General features: G+C 40.0%; 1 protein-coding gene across 3 annotated transcripts in view; it reads left to right on the forward strand.

Annotated features, from left to right (window-relative positions):
* Positions 1–11128, forward strand: part of LOC101847782 (protein furry homolog) — a gene marked incomplete in the record, with an annotated part of 102518 nt that extends 91390 nt beyond the window's left edge. For all 3 annotated transcript variants that reach the window (XM_013089976.2, XM_013089978.2, XM_013089977.2), the window contains 2 exon segments: positions 255–440; positions 4855–11128. In XM_013089976.2, coding sequence (XP_012945430.1) covers positions 255–440; positions 4855–4970 — 302 coding nt within the window.
* Positions 11129–12072: the final 944 nt, after the last annotated feature.

Here is a 12072-nt window from a genome sequence, read left to right on the forward strand (position 1 = left end):
AGCCACCCGAATTATCCAATTGCCCACTAGTGGGGGGAGGAGATCCTGCTCAGATTGCAAGCACTGTCTTATATGGGTTGTTGTCAAATAGGTAGCTATAGCAGAAATTTACAGGTACACCATTGTCTGTGCCGTTGGTGATGGGAGGAAAGACTATTCCATGGAAAAATGATAGAATGGATACCAATGAAGAGCTTGTCATATCTTAAACCATTTACTCTACCTGCTGACGTAATTGCCCGCGACCTCCCCAGGTGTGTTTGCGCTGACTAAAACCAGCCTGGAGTTGACTCCGCTGTATGGTCAGCTGATGGACATCAATGTGAGCCTGAACAGCTCCTCACCCCCTGGCTCAACATCTGCATCTCTGACCTCAGCTGCAGCCGCAGCAGCTGTTCCGAGCTCTTCCTCTGGCCCGCCATCAGCTCCCACACAGACGGGTACGTGGAGGGAATAGGCTGCGTCTAGGTGCATCTCTTTCTTTGGAGCGAGTTCAACCCTTCTTTTTACCCTTTTCCCTTTCGTTGCTTTTTTTTCCTTAAAAAAAACCCAACAAATTTATTCAACCCCTCCCCTGCTCCCTCTCCAATGCTCCCCCTCCCCTGCTCCCCTCTCCCATTCCTCTTTCCTACTACCCTCCCCCCTCCCCTTCTCCCCTTCTCTCATCCCCTCTCCCTCTCTCATCTCACTTATCCCTCTCTCTCCTCTCTCCCCCTCTCCTCCCTGTCATCTCTCAGATCTCCCATTCTTCTCTCCCTCTCCCCCGTTCTCTCTCCCATCCCTCTCTCCTTCTCCCCCTCTATCCTACCCTCCATATATCCCTCTCCTGTCATCCCATCCACTCCCTCAGTTGAAATGATCAGAAAAGGTTCTTAGCCTAGAAAAAAACACCAAAAAACAAAAGTTCAGTTTCAATGCAAACAATGTATTTGTTGCAAGGATTAAGTCCTTTACCTTCTTTGCAGAAGACATTTGTTCATTCCCCTCTGCTTCCTTCTTTCCATTCTCCCCCCTCTCTATCATTCTCCCTAATTCCCCTCCCCCTTTCACTCCCCTTCTCCCCTCCCTCCCTTCCTTTCTGCCGAATATGTGAGCTGTAATTATAGGACTCTTATGTTCTAAAGACAAGAGATCCTTTCTCACAGAAGGAAGATTTTATCATAAAAATACTATATATTTAATAGAAATATCTTGTTTCTGAGCCACCCCTCAAAACTTTTATAAGCAGATGAAGTGCTGAATGTAAGGCTCCACCATATGCTCTATTGAAAGTTGATATATGACAAAGTTTTACCCTGGGCAATCAAGATGAACTTTGTGGTGAATCCTGAAAAGGGGGGGAGCAGCTATGGACAAATATCTGTGATGATCCCAACCTTGTGAACAAAATAGACTAATTATCAAGCCTGCATTGGCCACAGCACAGAAACATAGACGGGCAGGTGGAGGGATCTAGTTATGTTTGTCTGAGGGTGGTTGGCAGTGTTTTTTTTACTGAGTACCACAGTATCTCTTTGGGTAAATGATTCTTCGCCTTGCTTGCAAATTACATGAGTTTGATTTCCACGAATAGCAAAGGTTTTCTTTTAATTTTTGTAGTGCTCAACTTTCAAAGTGTTGAACTTCCTCAAAATTTCAGCTTTTGAAATATTGAACTTTCAAAATAATTCACCTGTTGTAGTAGCTAACTTTCAAAATGCTCATCTTTTTTAAACACAACTTTCAAAATTCACAACTTTTTAAATGCTTAACTTTTGTTACTATTAACTTTCATAATGCTCAATTTTTATTATATTAACTTTTGAAATGTTCTGCTGTTGTAAAATTATGTTCAACATTTTGTAATAGTAACTAAGTTTATTCAGTGTTTAAGGCCATTGGCCCACGTCACATAATGTAGGTACCAGAAACTAAATTTTCAAAGTAGCTGTATGCAAATTTATCTGTTCCATATGAATGGCCTATATCTCCTGAGAATTTCGGTACCTTTCTTTAACCTCTCATTCAATTTGTAAGAAAATGGTAGCTGTTTAAAATTTGATTAAATTTGTTAAAATCGCTCACTGGCTGCAACCCCATGTTTGACAGATAATAATTGAGCACCAAGTTCACCAAACATCTCCACATGAACAGTGTACAATCACTATAACATAGATATGGAGCCTAATTTTTTTCAAGACTGTAAGATCATTACAAATCAGTATTTTATCGCCTCAAACACGATTATCTGTCGTTATTTCGACAAAAACACCGAGCGTTGACCCAGCTGGCACCCCATCAGTCCCTGCAGTGAGCAAATTGGCTCTATACTGTAGTGTACCAAGTACTCCCTACGTGGGGGGGGGTCACATCTGCCGTCGTAAGGGAAAACGACGAATGGTCCTAAGCAAGTAGCAAGGCAAATTTTTCAGGAGAGGCAAAACTTGTTTTAACTCTATAACTCTTCCATTTTTCATTCTTTTAAGTTTTAATTCACCAGATATCTGATTGAGGTGTGCATAAAGCAGTTTCTAAAGTTTTAATGGTTGAGGTTAAAAAGTAGCAAAGTTATTCGACATTCGTCGTTCTCCCTTTGCTTGCGCACCCGCAGGTGAGTCTTGCAATGTAAGTGAAAACGACGAATGGTACGGTTCGTCGTTCTCGTTTACACTCGTGAATGTTTATGGGCGTCGGGGAAGGTCAGTTGTGACGCATTATTGACAGTAATGACTATGTACTGGTTATTACAAATAAAAATAATACGCATACAAACTAGCTATTATATGTATAAAGTTAGGTGTTTGTTATATCCCAACTGTAACTCGGTAAATGTCCTTCGTTTCCCTTCCTCGCTTGGTTAAATACTACACAGTCAGTGTACAAATCAGATGTGCACACATTTTCAACAGCTTGATATAAAACTGTCTCATTCGGAACCAAAGTTTGGTCTCCATGATATCTGTTTATTGTATTCTCTTCAGAAGCGAGGTTTACTTCTATTTTCGCTAATTGCAAAGTTTTCCCTGTACGACCAAAGGGGTCAACAATGTTACAATGTTCAGATCATTGCAAAGTCCAACTTTCACGTACAAAATGTAACAATCTGACAAGACTGTATCACAAACGCTTTTGGGAGAGGTAATGCGAAGCTTTGTATTTAGTTAAGGATTCAGTTGATCGGATCGGAAAACATACCAAAAAGTAGAGATCGACATGGGCAGTTTGAATCTGCAAGACATTATTATACTCGATTGTAAGTAACGTCCATCAAGTCATAAAGATATCGTAAATCAAGTCTCAGTGTCGCCACAATACGTCCACTCTTTAAGTTGGACAAAGAAATTGACTCTCATAACGCAGTGTCATTAATTGCTTGGTAATTCTATAATGATGTCGACCAGTGACATGTGCTAGACAAATTGCGGCACTATAACCATCGTTGGGGTTTGGGATGTCAAATGACTGGACAGCAAACTAACATGACGTTAGTCTGTGAACATCTGGCAGACACTAATAAGCAGTGCTAATAAATTTCTCCCAAAATACTTTTTTTGACCCTCCCATCCCCACCCCTTTCCCCCTATTCCCGTCCGTTTTCCCCTCTCTCCCGCCTGCTCTTGTCAATTCACGCCATCAGCATAGGCCTAATACGTGAAGACAGAAAGACACACTAAGTAATACATTTTTACAAACCTGGTCGACGGTACTCCGGGGGAGGGGTGGTGGTGCATTTGTTTGCAAAAAACCTAGTATGTTTGTACTGACGCAACAGTGACCAATTGTCATTCGTCGCCCATGCCATAATTTGCCCAAGGGGACAACGCCGAACGAGCAGTGATCCTTGACCGATGGACCATTCGTCGTTCTCCCTTACACTGAGCTCTGGCTCGGAGCTCGCCAGTGTACGGGAAAACGACGAACTCTCAATTACGCAACAACAGATTAGGATATGACAAAAATTTTTACACCATCAGATGCAGAATTAAATACTCTATGAAATATAAATATATAAAAATTAAAAAATAGAAAAATTTTGACCTCGTCGTTTTCCCTTACGACGGCAGACATGCTTTCCGAGTTTCGCGGAAGGATTGATAAAAAATAATTCTAAGCCGATTACTTTATTCTAATAGGAAATGAACTGATCTTTCTATTGGTTCCTTTTTTGAGCCAGTATTTTACCTATTTAGTGTAAAAAATGATCTTTGAAAACTTTGATTGTATTTTTAAAGGCTTTCTATTTAAAGGCCAATGGCCAAAAATATACCACAGGAAAGCCCGTCCAAAGCTCTACAGTTCTCCGCCAATGGAAAGACGGTATTTAATCATCAGTCTTTCCGCGAAGCATTTGAATGCACGCTTGTCAATTTTAAAACCGGCTGACCACATGTTCTGACAGTGAGAGGCTTTGCTTTCCTTGGCGATTCTCCAGCTCCTAATATAAACAACTTACACCATTGTAACGAGGAAAAGCTGAACTTTTACAAGGTGTACTGCATTTGGGAAAGAGCACAGAAACAGTGATCTGAATTACCCCGATTTCACCGATACCATGCACTCGGAAGGCCGTGAGTGCCCGCGAGGCCATGTTTATGCTACCTACATCATGTGAAACACCCATTTGTTAAATAAAAACACTTTTTAATAATCAACTATTGAAATGTTCAATTTTCAAAAGGCTAAACTTACGTATTGTAAACTTTGCAAAATATTCAAATTTTGTATTGCTTTAAAAATCCTCTATTTTCAAATGGTCATATTTCAGAATGATGAACTTTTGTTTGCAAAACGATCAAATGTTGTAATGCTCAAGACGTTCTTTTTCAACTCTAGTTGTTTACTTATTTCTTTCTCTCTCTCCTCTCTCTCCCCCAGGAGGTCGCGATAGCCGTGGTAGCTTCAGCAGTGGGGGTGGTGGGGGGGACGGTGGAGGGATCTCCCCAGCCAGACTGGAGGTCCTGCTGCGGTCGTCTGACTCCAGCATCTTATGACTATAGGAGAAGAACACACCTCGGAGCCCCAGGCTGGCGCCGTACTAACGCGAGACTGTCATGGACTGGACCAGACTGGCACAGACTCTGACGGGCGTCGGTTTTGTAGAGTGCGACAGGCAGCATGTGTGTATGTACTGAATGTGTCAGTTGTTGTATGAAGGGGTTGATGCCACCTGCACATGATGGGGGGGCACATACTCTCACACACATACACACACCGCATACACATACGCTCACACATGCATAATGTACACCACACACATTATGTTGTCACATACATACATATATACTTGCAAACGTACACACATGCCCATACTAAGATATATGCCCATTCACACTCTCTCACACACACACACTCACAGAAGCATACATGCTCACGCACATAATATGTGCAAACATGTACACGCACGCCCACACAAACCTGCTAGTCCGTACACACTTGCACTCACTCACAGAAGATTATGTGCTCACACATACAGACATACACGATAGCATACACAGACGCATGCATACACCACTAGCCACTCTCTGTCAGTGCACAACAAAGGGGCACTCATTCTGAGATGTGTTCTTGATTTTGTCACAAACATCGTCACTTTGTCTTGAGCACTGACCATATAACTCGGGACTGGCTAATTGTCCCTTCACTTCAGATCTTGTTTCATCAGTGTTATTCCACAATCACCCCAATCAGTTTCTGAGAATTTCTAGATACAACAATTATTTGAAATAAGATATTAAGGGCCATCTTACAGTGTAGATTCATTTTGTTTGAAATATTTCCTTTTCTAGTTTTTAGTTTTAAAATGTTAAAGGACAAAGTCATGGTTCTGATTTTGGGCACTCTGCCTTTCATGAATTTTCTCAGTTACTGGGGAAAGTCTGTAGATGCATTGTTAGCTCTGTTAGCGTCACTCTCAGCTAAGATGATGATGACCCTGGTTCGAATCCCAATGGGACATTCTTGCGTTTGGGTTGTTTGGGCAGCTTTTTCATCGAGGCTCTCTGCCTATTTTGCTCAGTCGTACTGAGTGGGACTTGGGAGTTCAGAGGTCCCACCTCATGAGAAACTTGTGCAGTAGTGAAAGGAACATTCTGCTCATAGAAATACCAGTTTGCTTTGAAGTCTGTGATTTAGATGGTGAGTGCTCAAGTCCGCTGACATGTTTGTAAAGGGCTGGAATCTCATACTGCATTTTGTGAACACCTTTTTGTTGACAACAGGCTGCAGATCTTAATTTAATGAAATATTATGTGAGAAGTTTCATGCTCAATGTTTCTAAAACTTTATGTTTTTGAATGGCTGAATTTGAAAAGGAAGGATTTTGTTTTCAGAAGAGAATGTATGCACTTTTGTAAGTGTAGAAAGAGAGAAAATGATTGTGATGACTTTAAAGTTAACTACTCTTTTAAAGAAAGACTGCTTGTGTTGACAGGTTCAAGAAGTGGTCCCAAAGAGAGAATGTATTCATTCTACTGTGACTGTGACCATCAGATGTCACCGTTGTGATTATTTTCAAGATGTGATGTCCCTCTTTCATATGTGGGAGGGTGTGATGTCTCTTGTATGATTTGTGTGACCATGGCCTGTTTTATTATTATTTTTAAAACATTGTGTGACCATATTGTCCCTGTCATGATTTACAACTAAGAGATGTCCCAGATACTAAGGGATGTCCCCATCATGATTGTCCACTAACAGTTGTCCTTGTCATGATTTGTGTCTAAAACTAAAAGATGTCCCCATCATGATTGTCTACTAACAGATGTCCCCACTAACAGATGTCCCCATCATAATTTGTGACTAACAGATGTCCCCATCTTGGCCTGTCATGATTTGTGACTATGAGATGTCCTCTTTCTGATTTGTTATTTTGAGATGTTTCCTTTTATGATTTATGTGAAAACAAGATGTCGCAGACATTATTTGTGATCACTTGGTGCTAGATGATAAAAGTGAGTTTTCTATTAACTTTTTGAGGTTTATTAACCCTTAGAGCGCTGACTTCTTTCCCCTTATATTTTCCCTCTGTGCTGAATTTATTTAGGAAAAACGCAAGATTAGCACATACGCTTTTTTTTTGGTAATAACTTTTTTATTTGTCAAAATTTCTAATGAAAGTAAGAATAGATTTTAGAATATTGAAAGTTTTTTACGAATATGTGAAGCAAAAAGTATTTTGTTAAGTTATTGTTGTAGTAGTGGTGTTGGAAATGACTGAATAAAAACTGCCGGTTCATTAGTTCTCTAGATCTAGACCTGAGTCTAGATGCTTCGTAGGCCTACGTTATATTCCACAAAGTGTTAGCTCTAGCATCAAAACCCTCGAAATCATCTTCCGATTCAAGGAAAATACGCGGAACATCTTCATCTGAATCTGATGGGACTCTATTTTCATGTTCGTCGCGGGTCGCAATCGCGAATTTTCCAACTTCGCTGTCACTCGACTTCAACGTAAAACAAAAGACTCCTCATGTCTCGATTGAACCCCGTGACAAGAAAAATGGCGGGCGAAATCAATTCCGCATGACCTACCAGCCAGCAGTATAAAAATTAGTACTTTATTCTTGTCGTATATCGCGTTATACTATGCCAATGTCTATCGCGGTCGCAGTCAGCACTTTACGGAAGTTCGGGCCGTCGCTCAGCACTCTAAGGGTTAATTTTGTTTTGGACAAAAGACTCTTTGGATCAAAGTGTCACCTGCAGTTGCCATTTCCCCAACTCTGTCGCACTTGAGCTGATTAGTGTCAGCATTTATTCCCTCTGTGAACTCTACCACTTTTATCTGTGTATTGCGTTTTCCGAAAATATGTGTGTGTGTGTTTGAACAGGAAAGAGTTAAAGACCCGTAGAATCTATTCCGGTATGGAGGGACACTGTGTACCCAAGCGGGTGATTGCGAGGATGTATTTCTGTGACCAAGGGTGATTTAACTCGAGAATTATATCTACTCATTGTAAGTTTTCCGTCTTTTTTTTTTTGCTGTGATTTTCTTTTCTTCTACATTTCCTTTTGTCAGTTGTAGATTCTTTTAACAGCATCACATCTGATTTTTTAAAGAAAATAACCTATTTTTTGTCACCTATTTTTCCCTCATCTATCAGGTAGTCAGGCGCCATTTTAAAATATTTATTTGTACATAAAGCTCTTTCCTGGAACTTGCAAACCACTCTTAAATACCTGTGTCTGTCATTTCTTTTAAAACTTATTTTCATGTGTTCTTGTTCCACCTTTTCTGTTAATGTATTTCTCTTTTTCAGAAAGTGGGACAAACGTATCTCAAGTGCTTTACAAATGTCTTGCTTTAACTTATTAAAATTTCATCTTTGATTCTTTCTCTTCATACATGATAATATGCCAAAAGTATTTGTCTCATCCACGCTCATGAATTCCAAATGTTTCCATTTCTATGCTCTATAATTCTTCGTAAGGAGCCCAGGGCACAGAGGGAATGAATGAACTGTTCTGTCCAGCACATGTGTCATGTGATGTCGGCAGATGTCTGCTAGTTCGCCAGTCTCACGTCCGAGGCCACCTCTTATGTATCGTTCATAGCTAGCATAACATACATAATACATTCAGTCAGACATGCTCTCACATACACACATGCTCTCACACACATAGGCTCACAAATATGAATGTATATGATGACCTCTCTCTCTCTCTCTCTCTCTCTCTCTCTCTCTCTCCCTCTCCCTCCCTCCCTCCCTCCCTCCTTCCCTCCCTCTCTCTTGTACTAACACCTTCACGCATATGTATGTACACTCTCACGCATGGTTATTCACAGGATCTGGTTGATTGACATTCCTAATTCCTGTTCTCGAAATTCTGTGGGTTCTCCTGATGACAGTAAAAACATCCTGAAGATAAATTAACAAAGAACAACTGCTTTATTTTTGTACTTGAAATATTTCCAATTCACGATGGTTTTTTGACAATGAGTTCTCTCCCATGCAAGCTATTTCCCCATTACTTTTGTCACTTCCTCTCTGTTTTCTGGAATGCGCACTACATTGTTCTATAGCCAAGTAGCCAAGGTCATGTTTTACTAGGCTACAGAATAGAGACTTTGAACAAATCTGTTCTTACTTTTTAACATATTTGCTTGTGATTCACTTTAAACGAATTTGCATGTGATTTACATAATCGACTGCCACTGCCACTGTCCAGGGACCATGGGCTTCTGATTTTTTTGGTCAGGTCAGCATGAATGAGGTCACATACAATTGTTACAACATTAGAAAAATAATTACTAATAGAAGGGGTTAGAGAAAAAAAGGTTCAGAGCGCATTATGCTAAAAGTAGAGTTCTTTATATATGGTAACATTTGTTAGGGAGACAACGTAACATAAGAGTCGAATAAAATGACGTAATGGCTTTAAATCAGAGTTATAGCCTTATCAAATTACCCAAACTCAGTAGTATATCATCCGTTAGTCCAGCTGTTTGTTGCAGATTTCTTGTGACTAAGATCCTTTATTTTGTCTTACCTCTTCAATTGTTGTACCTGTAAATGCTTCTGTCAGAGGTTTTGTGAATGTAGTAGAGCAAATGTATCGTGTGATTATGTCTGAGAATTTTCAGCTGGGACTGGTGACCATGCAGTGAGATGATGTGACCTTCTTTCTTTTGACTCTCATTTTTTAGAATACATTTTTTTACTGTGTGTCCTTGGGAGTGTCTTGCTATGCTCACAGCGGTGACATTAGCCTAGTTTTAGACAACACCATGGAACTTTTTATATTCAAATGCATGAGGAAACTTGTTTCATTTCTTTTGATTATCTTTTAAATTGCTTCATAAGTTTTTTGTATCTTTTCTGTTAATGAATTCCTATAATTTTGTATTATTTTGTACAGGGCTGCTGCTTCACTCTAACAAATAGGTTGTGTTGTGATTTTCACTGATCCTAGTCATACTAACTGGCATTATTTCTTGTGTTTCATGTTGGCATTTATATAGATATGCTTTTGTACAATGAAGTCTAGGAGAAAAGGATTCATGGTTTTTAAAGGCTTAATCCTGAGACTGTTTGAGTCTTACTGAAAGAAAAACAACAAAAACAACTGATGACCTAGATGTATCATGAAAACGGATTAAAACAGTTTTTGGTTCAGGTGTTCAAAGGGAAATTGTTGTTGTTTGATGACATGAATAAGGTCATAAAGTTGAGGGTCTGCAGTCATCTGAGTTGGTATCATTTAGTGTGTATGACCCTGATTCAAATCTTCAGTGGGGCACTCTTGGACTTGGTTCGTTCAGGGTGTTTTTAAAGCTGTCCATGTGCTTATGTCAGTCCTAGTGCAAATGAATATTAAACTCTGAGATATCACCCTTTAACCCTATCCGTACGACATGTTTTACTATCGTATCCATATGACGTGGGGAACTCTGTGCCTCCACTTTCCAAAGTGGAAATTTACTCGTTAATCCGATCCGTATGCTTTGAAAAAAAGTCAGTGAAAATGATTTTTTTGAGAAATACTGAAATTAAAAAAAAATAATGTTAAAAATACAACCGCGGGTCTACAAAAAGACCTCAGGGTGTATGGATAGGGTCAAGTAGCTTCACTCATTGTTGAAAGAGGTGTCAAGTCCATCGTATCACCATAAAGGTGAACTGAGACATTTTAAGAGGAAAGCAGCTGACTATGCTCTTCAGATATTAAAAGGTATGGAAATGATTGTTCGCATCTGCTGGTGTCAATAATATGATGGTTAGATAATGGTGTCCCCCACCCTCAGAGGAGGAGAGAGTGTGGTGGGTAGGGGGTGGGGGGAGGGGGGGGGGGAGTTGCTTTGACAAAAGAAATTGAAAATTTCTCATAGTGTCCTGTGACATAATGCACATTGCACCAGTATTGTGGAATCAGTATTTTGTGGGGGTTTTCTCTTTTGCTTTCAGAAATATTTTTCCCATTTTCTAGCTTTTGTATTGACAAAAATTTTCATTGACTGTGGTAACCGGCAGTTTTCAATTTGTGCTTTTACTTTGTATATGATCATTAATAACATTTTGGAACTTTTTTGCTCATCGAATGATTTCATGTAAAAGACTTTGAATTGTCTTCCAACTCATAAAAGGAAATTGTGCTGCTAATGACCTGTGAAACGAACGTTTAATAAAGTTAAAGTGACTATTTCTCAGTTTGCTTGTGTTTGAGAAAAATATGTATGTTCGTGAATTTTTATTGTTATATATCTGTTGTAGTTTTTTAATGTTTGAGGAGTGGGGTGCATGGTTGGTGGTTGTCCTGCTCTGATTTGCTTTTTCTTTTCTTTCAAACGTCTATCATCCTTATCTCTCCTTTTTCTTATCTTTGTATGTTACTCTCCTTTTTTGTTTGTTTGTTTAGTATAGGGTTTTACGGCGCTCGCAACTGCATAAGGTCATATGGGCGCGCGGGACACACCTAATACTTTTTCGTTGGTAGGAAATTTTGAATTTTGCCCGGGTGGCGGCCGAAGCCTACTCTTATCGATTTTAGACCATCAAGGGATCTTTAACGTGCGCAACTTGCACATGGGCCCTCCGAGATTTTTCGCCCTTGTCCGAGAAGGCTAGGTGTAGATCTTTCCTACCAGAAGATCAGGGGTGTGGTAGAAAGACAGCTGTAAGAAGGAGTCAAGGAGTAACAGTAGAAAGGCTGCAGAAAGAGTCAGGAGCCCAGAGGAGGGGGCGAGGGAGGTGAGGGGATGGGGGCAGAAAGAGGAGACGAAAGCAGACGACAGAATATTGCTAGAGAGTAAGAAAGGAGGTGAAAGGAGACAATTTTAGAGAAGAAAATTTTTCGGTCGCTACCCGGATTCGAACCCGGGACCTTTGAATGAGAGACCAACACCTTAACCTCTAGGCCACGAGAGCCCCCTGTTACTATCCAGTAACACCTCTAATCTTTGGCTTTGATATGACCTATTTGTGATGCAAATGCTGTAAAATTTAAACTGAAACTAAAATAAAAAGAAATGGATGGATGGTTGGAGGGTGCCACTGGTAGATCTAATACTTCTTTACTTTCCCTCTGTTGTATCTGTCTGTCTCGCTTTGTCAGCGCTAAATGCCAGTTATCACATGGATGTGCTTCTCTTAACTT

The sequence above is a fragment of the Aplysia californica genome, unplaced genomic scaffold, assembly GCF_000002075.1.
Source record: "Aplysia californica isolate F4 #8 unplaced genomic scaffold, AplCal3.0 scaffold01095, whole genome shotgun sequence".
Taxonomy (NCBI): Eukaryota; Metazoa; Mollusca; class Gastropoda; order Aplysiida; family Aplysiidae; genus Aplysia; species Aplysia californica.